A 14028-nucleotide genomic window follows, 5' to 3' on the forward strand; every position below is an offset into this window, starting at 1 on the left:
ATATGCTTTGGAGTAGTAAAAATAAATAAATAAATAAATAAATAAATAAAAAGGGATCAATTAATTATTAAACTCAATATTAAAAAAATGCAAAAAATTTATTAAAATATCTTAAAATTTATTTGTCAATGAATAATTGTCACAATGTATATAATAAATTTATAAATAACTATTTTTAAGTGTATTTTATTGCAACTTTGCTCCATTTCCTAAAATTAATTTTGAAGTCCTATGGACGGAGAGCGTGACATATTCTTGCGTAATTGTGCTTTCAAAGTCTCAAAGATGCACAAAAGATCATTATATATATAACGTCTAAACTTCATGCTTAATACATCAAACTTTTCCAACATAGTCTTTTAGCAATCAACTTAAAGCAACAATAATAATGTTAAACATAACAGCCATCAAAACTGCCTCTGATGGCATTTTACAAGGTGATAACGCCCTTCAAACCGCCTTCCCCTTACTCATTATACAAACCACCTTAATCCTCGTCATAACCCGCCTCCTCACCTTTGCCTTCAAGCCTCTCCGTCAACCCAAAGTCATTGCTGAAATTGTAGTATGTACTCATAATAAATCATACAAACAATGCCTTAAATGATTATGTATAATTATTTTCCTGAATAAGATTCATATGTATGTTGTATTAAGTGGTAACTATTCTTTGTATAATAATGATTTATTTAACATTGATCAGGGGGGTATATTGCTGGGACCATCAGCATTTGGTAGGAACCAACAATACATGGATACAATCTTTCCAAAATGGAGCACACCAATATTAGAATCAGTTGCTAGCATTGGTCTTCTTTTCTTCTTATTCCTTGTAGGCCTTGAGTTGGACCTAGGCTCTATTCGTGCCGTGAGGCCTTCACCATTGCTCTAGCCGGAATAAGTCTCCCCTTTATCGGTGGTGCAGCGGTAGCTGTTATACTCCGCCGCACCATCGAGGGAGCTGACGGAGCTGGTTATGGTCCTTTCCTTGTCTTCATGGGAGTTTCACTCTCTATCACCGCCTTTCCGGTGTTAGCCCGTATTTTGGCTGAACTGAAACTCTTGACCACCAAAGTAGGGGAGACAGCCATGGCAGCGGCCGCTTTTAACGATGTAACTGCATGGATCCTCCTTGCTCTCGCTGTTGCTCTTGCAGGCAACGGCGAGGAAGGTGGCCATAAAAGCAGCCCGTTAGTCTCGTTGTGGGTGTTGCTAGCCGGGGTTGGGTTCGTAGCATTTATGTTCTTGGCTGTTAAGCCCCTAATGGCCTGGATGGTCCGACGTTGCTCCGCAGAGCAGGGTGTGGTGGACGAGCTCTATATCACCATAACCCTAGCCGGTGTACTCGTGGCCGGGTTCATGACCGACTTCATAGGCATTCACTCTATATTTGGAGCATTCATTTTCGGTATGATTATCCCTAAAGAAGGTAATTTCGCTGAAAAGCTACTAGAAAGAATTGAGGATTTTGTTTCAGGCCTATTGTTGCCACTATATTTTGCCTCTAGCGGTCTAAAGACCGACGTCACAAAGATCCAAGGGGCCGTCGCGTGGGGGTTGCTCGTGCTGGTGATCGCGGTCGCGTGCTTCGGCAAGATTTTTGGTACCTTTGTGGTGGCTAAGTTTTGTAAAATGAAGACTCGGGATGCGTTAGTCCTTGGTGTGTTGATGAACACAAAAGGTCTGGTCGAGCTCATTGTCCTCAATATCGGCAAGGAAAAAAAGGTTTGTACCTCTTAATCTAGTAATTTAATCATTACCTCCCACATATATTGTTTATTATTGCAATTTTAGTGGGGGGAATTCCCTGTTCCTTATTGTGAGGAATGGGTTTTGTTGCTCATGGGTATGTGTCAGGATTTGAGAGTTTCACTCATTACACATAGGCGGTTCCCACAAGTGAAAAACATCACATTATTTTTCAAAATGTCATTATGAGAAACAAAAGTGTTCCTCATAATGAGGAATTGGGGCTTCCTCTTTTAATAGTGTTTAATCAATTGTCTTTAATTTGCATGTTCAATTAAGTGTATGTTGTATGTATGTCAACCTTAATTAAGCTTAGAATGTTCATAAATGCTGGCATGTTATGTAATTTCCCACCTTCATTATTAATTAATCAGTTAAGCTAAATGAACAACAGGAAATATTATAGACATTATTACTTCAATTTGGTATCTTTGCTCACATGTATGATGTATATTTGTGTAAGCAATGCTAGAAATAAGGTCGTATTCTAGCAACTTGCTTGAGAATTACTGTACTGATCTATTGAGTGACAAAACCAGCATGATATTGATGATTTTTATATCCAATGTAACATATAATACCACTGTTTAACGTAGTATAATTATAACATAATGGAACCATAAACCACATTGCGTCAACTACTAAACTAGGAACATTTTGATGGACTTCATCTCCATTTACATATGATAAGTTGACTATGTACCCTCAATGATTTATATTATTAACAAAATATTCGTCTTGATTTATAAAGTACTTTGTATTTTCATAATATCAAATTTTTATGGTATTTATTAATTGTTAATAATAAGGTATATAAGTGTTTAAATGCATTAATTAGCGCACAAGTATATTAAGTGAAAAAAAAAATATAAGTACGTAAATAAATGAGAACTCTAGAAGTCAAATTTTGCTAAGAATATTTACCACGTACACTAGCTATTGCTTTGCTTTCTAGTTTCAATAGTCCTTTACAAAAAGATTATATTATGCAACTTGGCTTAAATTAACAATTTTTCTTAATCCAACTTATAATCTTTCAACATTTTTTCATATTTGGACCTTATTAAAAATTGAAATATATGATAGGATAGTATTAGAAAATCATTGCTTAGATTTTTTAAATTTTAGACAGTTAAATAAGTAATTCAAGTACTTCATACTTTGCAACTTTGAATTGGTAACATTACATGTTTGATAATTAAAGTAATGACAAGCTAGCTAATTATTGAGTGCCATTTAAACTTGAAGATGTGGATACAATTTACGGGGATAGAAAACATCATAACCTTGTTCACAAGTTAATGTTTGACACGTAACGATTCATAAACTAAAAAGATCCTTATAATCTCCACTTTAATATAGTTCTTCTTTTCTAATGGCTTACGTTAACATTTTATTTTCCATTGACATAGTCCTCTAAGATCAATGATGTTCATAGATCAATTTTAAATCCTAATATTAGTAAGAATAATCTTGAAAGTTGCGATCTTATTAGTCTAATGCAGCCACCGGCGTCTTATTATACGTCCAATAATTGATGCAAATAACATTAAAAATGATAATTCAATGACTTAGCAAATTACAATAAATAATATATATCAACAATCTTAGTTTAAGCATCCAAGTTGAAGTTATTTAACAATTTTCTGATACATTTCCTCATTTCCAAGTAATAAGCAAAAATTTATTTGTCTACATAATGGTATGTAGACTTGTGCCTCTACTTTCTATTAAGAGAAGTATCAAAGGATAATTTTATTGTTTGTCAAAAAAAGGATAATTTTAAAATATTCAAAGTCAAACTTACTTAATAATCTAATGTGATATTTAATTTCATTGTGAAGGGATCTGAGTATAGGATTGGTTAAATGCTATAGATTCAATCACCAAATTCTTAATTAACGACTTAGTTTTATCGTTTGGCCTGAACTATATACAATGTAGTATTATTTGTCTAGAAGTGGAGTTCCAACACTAACAAATCTTCCTTGTGATTTGACATGCTAGAGGAGTGATATAGTGATTATGATCTGACAAGTGTTAAAATTTAGCAAAACGGAGGAAGTATTATAAACCAAATTATATTAAGTACAATAGTGACATATATATGGTATAATATCTAAGTTTCTTTGACAGTCAACTGTCCAACTATATAATTAATTACTTCCTTCGTTCTTAAATTTAAGCTTTATTTCCATAGTGCATAAATTTTTTGGAGATGTAATGTAGTGTTATATTGTTGATTAAAGTTAAATAGTGAATAAAGGTGGTAAGTATTAATTTTAAGGAAGTATGGAGTAATACATTAGGTAAGAAATAACATTTCCGTCTCATTAGTTTCCTGGTAAACCTGGGCACGGGCCAGGTTGGCCCGCGTGCCGCCCGGCACGGCCCGAAGTCAAGCACGGCACGACACGAAGTTCAACTTCCGTGCCACGGGCCGTGCCACGGACACGGTTGAGAATTCCCAGGCACGACCCGGCACGAGCACGGGCATGGCCCGCCGTGCTGGCCCGCAGGCACGACCCGCAGGCACGGCCCGTAGGCACGGCCCGCGGGCCAACGGCTATAAAACGGCTAGTTTTTTGCCAAAAATTCTATAAATACTCACCTCCATTTCATTCCCAAATCACAAAATCACAATCTCTTCTTCTTATCTCTTATATTCTCTAAATCTCTAATAATCCTTATTTTCTTAAATTCTCTAATTATTCTCTTAAATTCTCTAATTATTTTCCTAATATCGGAAAAAATTAAAAAGTTCGTAATCGTAATTAGTGGAGCGTTGAAGCACGGTTGTAAGATCTAAACTAATCTTAAATTTATTATTGTTTTATTGTTATTATTAGAATAATCTTGTTTAATTATTATTGTTGTTAATTGTTATTGTTGTTGTTATAATTGTTGTTATTAATTATTATTATTGTTACAATTGTTATTATTTATTTTTGTTGTTATTGTTATTGTTATAGTTGTTGTTATTAATTAAAATTATTGATATTTTTATTGTTAAAATTGTTGTTATTAATTATTATTATTATAGTTAACCACTTTTTATTAAAAAATTAATTGTTAATTATGGCATCGAACAACCCATCATCTAGGTCTAGGGGGAAAGGCCGACTTATCCGTAGTAGTAGTTCTAGGGAACCACCAAATACAACGAGCCCCCAAATTACGAGTCAAACCAATGACCCCATTTACTTCCCCCCGGGCTATGAGCCATATAATACGTCGGGATTTCCAGCACCACCACTAAACCAATTTCCACTACCACCATACCAATTTCCACCTAATTATATCGGTAATCAACAAAACTATTGTTCTAGCCAAGGTAGCCAAGAAAGTACCCGAATTCCCTCCGGTTCTACCCCTTCTACTGCCACTCCCACTAGTCCCACTACTAACCATCACACACATCATGAATGGTTAACCGAAACTGAGATGCTACTTTTGAAAAACCGAAGGAGTGAGGTATGGCGTTATTTTGTCCTAAGTAAAGATGGTGAACAATGGGCAAAATGTAAAACATGTAATAGTGTATTCACGGCAGTTACCAAAAACGGGACGGGACACTTATCTAGACACATGAAAGCTTGTGCAAAACCAGCTAGTGATCCAACCCAGCCCAAAATTTCCCAATTCCATCCATACGGCTTTACATACAACTATGAGAGGGATAGGGATGAACTAGGAAAAATGATAGTACACGCCGAACAACCTTTTCTTTTCTCGAAAAGTGACGCATTCAACACCTACATTAACAAAGCACTACAACCCCAACATAAAAGAATCTCTAGGAAAACCGTTCGTTCCGCCGCAATGAAAAATTTTCTAGAGTACAAAGTCCGGTTACAAGCCGAATTGAGTAACCTTAACTGTAGAGTATCTTTAACAGCCGATTCTTGGGATAGTGGTTATAAATATCACTATTTATGTGTGACTTGCCATTGGGTAGATGATCAATGGATGTTACAAAAAAGAATAATACATTTCAAAATGCTGGAATACCCACACACCGGCATTAACATTGCTCACCATTTAATGCAAGCAATAGACGAATACAACCTTCGAGATAAAATGATGTCTATGACTTTTGATAATGCAACCTCTATGACATACAAAGCTAATCTTATCAAACAAAACTTAACCGATGTACTATTAGACGGTGAAGCTCTTCATACTAGATGTGTTTGCCATGTACTTAACTTATGTGTACAGGATGGAGTTCGGGCAATTGGCCCATACTACAGCAAAATCAGAGATGCTATTATGTCTATTAATAGCTCTAACATGAGATACCAAGAATGGAAGAGTTTTCTAAAACAACAAAAGATAAGGGTAATAAAAATTAGAACCGATTGCCCAACTAGGTGGAATTCCACCTATGACATGTTAACAAAGGCAATTGAGTACAAGGGCCCGTTAACATTATTTTACAACCAAAAATTTCCACAAAATGCTTTGTATGATGATGATTGGAAAACTGTGAAAGATATATGCAATTTTTACAGTTATTATATAACATGACGTATTGTTTTTCTACTGTTTACAATCCTTGTGCTCAAAACTTTCTTTCTAATGCATGCTTACTCGCCCAACTTTTCGCTGATCATCGCGATCAAAGTGATTATGATCAGTATCTTCCAGCAATGGAAAAAAAGTGGCGTAAATATTATAGTGAGATTCCTTTGATTTATATTTTTGCTTCCATATTAGATCCTAGGCAAAAGTATGAAAACACATTTATGTTAGTTGACATTTACTTTCAATGCATGTTTCTTGACGATGATGTAGAAAACTATAAGACTAATGTGAAGGATCAGTTTTTTGCTTTATATAGAGTCTATGAAGCCAAATATGGCACCGTTCCTCTCTCAGGGCCTTCCCAACCATCCAAAAACGTAAGTAAGAAGGCCAAACATTTATTTTCACAAGCTACTAACTTGATTTCAAGGTTTTCAGGTGATTCATCAATCAGGAGAACGCAAAGCGACGTCTCGGAGTTGCAGATGTACCTGAGTTACGACTTCACCAAAGGCATGGACGACGATGAGATAAACAGCCTCGACCTCCTTGCATGGTGGAAACAACAAAGCTCGAAGCATCCAACTTTGGCGGCAATGGCACGAGACATTCTTGCTATCCAAGTTTCCTCCGTCGCCTCCGAACGAGCTTTCAGCGCATCCGGAAGGGTTTTAGACGATAGAAGAACAAGTCTAAAACCCGAAACACTAGAAATGTGCGTGTGTTTCAAAGATTGGTTGGATGCGGAAAATCGCTCACAAGACCGTTCTTACGACCACAACGACAACGAAGAAGGAACCTCCGCTTCCGGTTCGGGTTCGGCTAGTTCCCAATCTATGCAACTAGCCGATGACCTTGAAGGCGAAGGAGAAGACGAAGACGAAGACGAAGACGAAGACGAAGACGAAGACGAGCAAGAAGAAGGAGACGAAGAATAGACAATTATTGTATATTGTACGATTTTAAAAATATCAATTTTATCATTTTCCAATTTTTGTTTAATACCATCATTGTATGATTTTTATCATTGTTATCATTGTACAATTTTCTCAACTCAAGTAATAATAATATAAAGTACGCATTATTCACATCCAAAGTCCAATTTGCCTTTTTTTCCCCGTTTTGTTACAATTTGTAAATTCATATTAAAAAAAAATAAAATTATACCAATTACTAATAAATCATAAACATTAAATTTTAAAGTAATAGTATAAAGTAAATATATAAATATAAATATTGAATATACAAATTATAAAACATAAATATTCAACTTATAATTATAAAATTCATAACTTAATAACTTATAACTTATAAGTTATAAACTTATAAGTTACCTTATAAAACTTATAATTATAATTTTATAACTTATATACATTATAAACTTATTAATTTATAATGTTGTCATTTAAAAAAAAAAAAAAAAAAAAAAATGAAAACTGCACCAGCCTGCGCAGGCCAGCCCGCAGGCCGGCACGTGGCCGGCACGGCACGAACCAGCCCGTGGCCCGCCAGGCACGGCCCGCGGCGGCCCGGCACGGCACGGTGCCCAGGATTATTTCCTGGTATGGCTGCTCGCCTCCCTTTATTTCTTCTTCTACAAAGATATAGAGCACACTTGACTCCAGAAATCATATGGTTCAAGTCCTTACTCTGGAACATTTTTTTACCTGGTTTTTTGACTGGAAAACGCCAGGGCTGCCTCCCGAGTGGGGCCAGAAAACCCCACTATGGGAGACACTTTAAGATCAAGACTTGCAGCTAAACCCAACACTGTTATGATAGATGTCATTTTGACCACCGGAGAGAAGATCTCATCAAAGTCGATGCCCTTTTTCTGGTTGCATCCCTTACCACCAATCTGGCTTCCGCTTCACAATCTTGTCACCATCTTTCTTGTTCTTGAAAACCCATCTGTTTTTCAATACTTTCTTGCCTTTGGGAGGCTTCACTAACTCATAGATATCATTCTTGTTCAAGTAATCCATCTCTTCCTTCATTGCATCGAGATATTTAGAAAAATTATAGAAGGATGAAAATTTTTATAATATGAAGCAAAACCAGTAATAAACATGGTACATCAATTATAATTTCATGTGGTATTATTAGGTTACAGAATTATCATTCTTTCTCCATCCTAAAATTATGTGGGTTTTTTTTTCATGGCCAAACTTAAATACTAGTTGATTAGGGGATTTTGCTCCCACCAATCGGAATGCGCCACGTGGGCCAATCAGGTCCTGCCAAGTGTCCCCCAGTTGGAACTGTCAGAGCTTGCCACGTGGCACGCGCTTATTCGTCCACCTTGGACCTATTATGTCATGACACGTGGCATACTCCATGCCTAATGAAGAAACCGGCCACCCAGGCCCAACTTCCGAGGGAAGCCCAATCAGCCCTAGGTTAACCTAAACCTAGGATTGGCACGTTTCCCAAGGTTATAAATACCTCCCTTAATCCTCATTAAGGGGGGATTACAGAGATAACAGGCTGATCACGCTAACAAAGTAGATTACCTACATTAAACACTCTCACCTAGAGAGACCCAATCACTTTAATTTCCGCATTAATTACTCCTTAATCAAGTACTAACTTGACCGTTGGAGGCGGAGCTCCCACCACTAGGAGTCTCCGTTGTTTTGCAGGTACAGGCGTCCGGTTCCAGTCTCGGAATTGTAACTCTCCCGCAGGACATCAGAAAACCCCGAAACATTTGGCGCCGTCTGTGGGGAGAGTACTTCTGAGATGGCATCCAAGTTTGTACCGACTCCTGAAGAGAGGCGTCCCCTAGACGACCCTCAAGTTCAGTCGGACCACGATACTGAGAGTGAATTTGAAGTTGAAGCTCACACAGCTTCAGACGGGACCCTGAGGGCCCGACGTACCCGTCATACCGAAAGGAGGGAACGGGAACATCTTCAAACAGGAAGCGAGCCAGCAGGCGCACCGCCTGTTCGGCAGCAGCCGACTGATGGATCTGCTCCCATCACAAGGAACGAACTCATGACCTTCATGAGGGACTTCAAGGGAGAAATTCAAGAGTTGATCAACAAGAAGCCGCCTGCTCTGGACAAGGAGCAGTCGGCTAAGAAACCTTCCACTTCACTAAAGAGGAAGCCAGTTCAAGGGCGAGAGGCGACTCCTCATCCTAAATCTAGGAAGCGGGAGCCGACTGCCCTTGATTTCACAAAATACCGTTTTCCTACTCCAGGAAATAGGAAACCTATTCGTCATATTCAGGCGGACGGGTCGAGGAAATCATACACAGACGCTCGGCTACTGCTAGAGCAGAAGAAGAGTGACCGATTGTCAGAGTCGGCCTCTACTTCAAACTTCCAAGACAGTCTGCGAAATACCTCAATGAGGCATACGCAGTCGTATCATGAGAGTCAGTCAGGCGGCACCTCCCGTTAGTCTGGCTTTCATAGCGACCAGGCGGTACCAAACTTACCGTTTGTGCCGCAACAACAGTATTTTTTGCAGCCACCTCCGTTTGGTGGACATGCAGCAAAAAACGTCCAACCTATGGACTGGCAGCTACGGTTGCTTAGACTTGGTGAACAGCCGTCGGCCTTCTCCAAGGAAATTACTGAAGCCGCTCAGCCGGCCAAAGTGAAAAATGTATTAGTAGGCGCCTATGACGGCACCACTAACCCAGAAGACCATCTTATGGCCTTCACCAACCTGATGTACCTTCAAGGGTTGGATGATCCCACTTGGTGCAAGTGTTTCCCAGCGACTCTCAAAGGAATCGCACAACAATGGTTCGGCAACCTGCCGACTGGTTGTGTAAATAGCTTCAGGACGCTTGCTTACTTATTCACCTCCAACTTCGTCATGAACATCCCTGCGAAGAAGACGACCCTTGATTTAGGAACAATTCAGCAGGGCGAGAAGGAGGGGCTTTGTTCTTACATCAGGCGGTTTAACCTGATGAGAATACAGATTCAAGGGTTACCGGATGAAGTAGCCTATACTGACTTTTTCAGAGGTCTCAAGGACGGGTCGACCTTCAAATTTGATTTGGTCCGAAAGAGGGTGGCGACTCTTCAAGAGGCCTTGATTGAAGCGGAAGCCTATATACAGGCGACTGATATTTGTACGGTAAAACAGTCGGACGGGAAAAGGTCCGACAAAAGAGAAGGACGACAGAAACAGTCGTCAAACAAAGATGAGAAAAGAAAAGAGGTCTGGGCGGCTGATTCCTCTAAACAGCCGGCCCAGAAAAAGAAAAAAGAATTCAAACCATATTCCCCAAAGTATGCGTTTAACAAGGATAACCAGTTTATCCTAAAAGAAATCAAGGGACGGATCTCAATTGAGAAGCCGGTCCCCATGAAGGGTTCTGCAAACAACCGGAACCAAGAAAAATTATGTGCTTATCATGAAGATGTTGGTCATCACACCAATGACTGCATCAGTCTCATGCGGTATCTGGACCGCCTGGCTGAGCAAGGTGATCTTGACACTTATGTCAAGAAATCTACGGGGAACACTTCCTCGAAAAAGCAGTCGGCCAAAAAGAATCAACAGGCCAACAGTTTCGATACAGATGATGCAGTCGTCTACACCATTGCAGGCGGCTTCTCAGGAGGCGGCCCCACTATTAGGGGCAACAAAGACAATATCAGGCGGTTAGATGTAAATTCCGTTCACCAAGAACGGCCGTCCAAATATTCATTTCCTGAGATTGTCATCACTGAAGAAGATCTAGGAGGGGTAAGAGGGCCGCATGACGACCCTATCGTTATTGAGTGTAAAGTGGCCAACCAGAGAGTTGGCCGAATCCTCATAGATACCGGAAGCTCCTCAGATCTCATCATTAGCAAATGTCTGTCAAAACTAAAATATCAGACTAATTGCATACATCCGGCATCCCACCCTTTAGTAGGGTTTGGAGGAGGAGTGTCCACCCAGTGGGACGAGTGGATTTACCCATCCGCCTGGGCGAAAAAGGGGAAGGACGACACATGGTAGTCCGGTTCCTGGTAGTAGAAGAACTCTCGGCCTACAACATGATTCTGGGACGACCAACCCTGAATAATTCCAAGGCTGTTATAATCCCATCTCTTATGTTGCTCAAGTTTGAGAGGGATAATGGGACAGTCGGGTCCCTAAGGGGAGATCAGAGGATGGCCCGAGAGTGCTATCTCTCGGATGTCAAGCCCACTGTTAAAGCCACTGGGTCGAGTGGTGGAAAAATAGACCTTGACAATGTCAAGGAGAGTGCGCCTGTTCAAAAAGCAGGCGGCAAGAAGAGAAAGGCATCCCAGACAGGGGCCGCAAGAAAAGACAGAAAATAGCAATCATTGGCAGAGGAGCGGTCGGATGAATTTCGCCCTCAGCCAGCTGGTGAGCATACGGACCTGATCCTAGACGACTCACGTCCTGACCGAACAGTCAAAGTTGGGACGACTGCTCTGAGAGTCCTAGGTGACGACTTTCACAAACTATTGAAAGAATACAAGGACATCTTTGCATTCGAAGTCCATGAAATGCCAGGCATTAGTCCTGATCTGGCGGTACATAAACTGGCCGTGGATCCAAAAATGAAGCCGGTACGGCAGAAGAAGAGGACCCATGGCGAAGAAAGAAGTCAGGCGGCAGCCGCCGAAGTTAAAAATTACTTGATACAGGGTTCATTCGGCAATGTTACTTCCCAGACTGGGTTGCAAATGTGGTGCTTGTTAAAAAGCCGAATGGCACCTGGCGAATGTGTGTAGACTACACAGACTTAAACAAGGCGTGCCCCAAAGACAGTTACCCTCTGCCTAAAATTGATAACCTGGTCGACTCAACAGCCGGCCATGCTTTGATGAGCTTTATGGACGCCTACTCTGGTTTCCATCAAATTCCTTTATGGAAGAAAGATCAGGAGAAGACGGCCTTCGTCACTGATCAGGGGTTATACTGTTACACGGTCATGCCGTTTGGTCTTAAGAATGCCCCGGCTACCTTCCAGCGAATGATAAACACTGTGTTCTTTGATCAGATTGGGAGAAACGTCGAGGCATACATTGATGATATGATTGTCAAGACTAAACTTCAGAAAGATCATCTGTCGGACCTCCGAGAAACTTTCGCCACACTCAGGCGGCACCATGTCATGCTCAATCCCAAGAAATGTGTCTTTGGAGTTGAGTCTGGGAAATTTCTCGGATTCCTTATCAATCAGAGAGGAATAGAGGCGAACCCTGAGAAGGTGCAGGCGGTCATTGACATGCAGTCGCCTCGTACCATCCGACAGGTTCAGAAGTTAACAGGTTGTCTGGCGGCCTTGGGAAGATTTCTAAGCCGATCAGGCGACAAATGCTTATACTTTTTCCAGGCAATTAAGAAAAAGGCAAGGTTTGAATGGGGGCCGGATGCTGAGGCCGCCTTCCAGAAATTGAAAGTTCACTTGCATTCCTTGCCGAGGCTGGTCAGCCCTTTGCCCAAAGAAGTACTCTACATGTACCTGGTCGTCTCTGATCATGCGTTAAGCGTTGTTCTCCTTGCTGAAAGAGACGGCTGTCAGCTCCCGGTCTACTTTGTCAGTCACGTACTGAAAAATGTCGAGTTGAGGTATCCCTTAGTGGAGAAATTTGGTCTTGCACTCTTCATGGCTGTTAAAAAATTGAAGCCCTACTTTTTGGCACATGCAGTCGTCGTGTATACAGACCAACCTATCAAGCGACCACTGATCATCATGGAGTCGTCAGGCCGAATGATCAAATGGGCCATAGAAATTCAGAGCCTCGAAATTACTTTCGAGCCTAGAAAAGCAGTGAAGGGGCAAGCCTTTGCTGACTTTATTGTTGAGATGACTCATCCCCCTGACTCTCAAGTTCCAGACCAAGTCTGGAAGGTATATGTGGACGGAAACTCTACTTCAAATGGCTGTGGAGCAGGCGTCATATGTCAGTCGCCGGAGGGCGACAGGTACGAGTATGCTCTACGCTTCAGTTTTCAGGCCTCAAACAATGAGGCAGAATATGAAGCTTTACTAGCCGAAATCCGCATGTGCACGGCGGCAGGGGCAAGAAAAATAGACGCCTGTTCCGATTCACAATTGATAGTGAGTCAGTACAATGGCGAATATAAAGCAACCCATCCGGCCATGATCAAGTATTTACAGGCGGTCCGACAAGCAGTCGGCTCCCTTGAGGATTTCCATCTGATCCAAGTGCCGAGATCAGAAAACAACCAGGCCGATGCACTGTCAAAATTAGCATCATCCGCCTCCTCTGATACTCCTCGAACTGTTTTTTGGGAAGTAATGGAGAAGAGAAGCATCGAGGAAGAACCTATTGCAATCCGCCTCCTCTGATACTCCTCCCTGCCGGATGATCATCAACAGGCGGCAGCACTGAAAAAACGAGCAACCAGTTTTGAAATAATAAAGGGAGAACTTCACAAAAGGGGGTATCTTCAACCCTTCTTAAAGTGTGTTACTCCAGAAAAGGGACGAGAGATACTAGACGATCTTCACTCTGGTTACTGTGCTTCCCATATAGGCGGTAGGACGCTTGCTCAACGGGCAAGGCGGCAGGGCTACTTTTGCCCTACCTTAGAAGCAGATGCGATGGAGATGGTGAATAAATGTGACAAGTGCCAAAGGTTTGGCAAGCTAATTCACCGTCCGGCTACTGACCTCACTACCATTCATAGCCCACTACCGTTTGCTAAGTGGGGCATGGACATTTTGGGTCCATATACGCCTGCTACAGGCGGAAGGAGGTACATACTTGTTGCCGTCGACTACTTCACTAAATG

At 40.8% G+C, this 14028-nt stretch overlaps 1 protein-coding gene across 1 annotated transcript; it reads left to right on the top strand.

Moving 5' to 3' along the window:
• Nucleotides 1-388: 388 nt before the first annotated feature.
• Nucleotides 389-1740, top strand: LOC110716412 (cation/H(+) antiporter 20-like). Its single transcript, XM_021895024.1, has 3 exons — nucleotides 389-565; nucleotides 704-809; nucleotides 926-1740. Exons 1-3 carry the CDS (start codon nucleotides 389-391, stop codon nucleotides 1738-1740), a joined length of 1098 nt encoding a protein of 365 aa, XP_021750716.1.
• The last annotated feature ends 12288 nt before the right edge of the window (nucleotides 1741-14028 follow it).

This window comes from Chenopodium quinoa, unplaced genomic scaffold (assembly GCF_001683475.1).
Source record: "Chenopodium quinoa cultivar QQ74 unplaced genomic scaffold, ASM168347v1, whole genome shotgun sequence".
NCBI lineage: Eukaryota > Viridiplantae > Streptophyta > Magnoliopsida > Caryophyllales > Amaranthaceae > Chenopodium > Chenopodium quinoa.

What these genes read in the sequence shown, in the direction of transcription:
- LOC110716412 (XM_021895024.1), top strand. Translation starts at nt 389, where the DNA reads ATGTTAAACATAACAGCCATCAAAACTGCCTCTGATGGCATTTTACAA. An exon ending in AAGTCATTGCTGAAATTGTA is followed by an intron (nt 566 to 703) that starts GTATGTACTCAT and finishes AACATTGATCAG; the next exon opens with GGGGGTATATTGCTGGGACC. An exon ending in AGAATCAGTTGCTAGCATTG is followed by an intron (nt 810 to 925) that starts GTCTTCTTTTCT and finishes TCGGTGGTGCAG; the next exon opens with CGGTAGCTGTTATACTCCGC.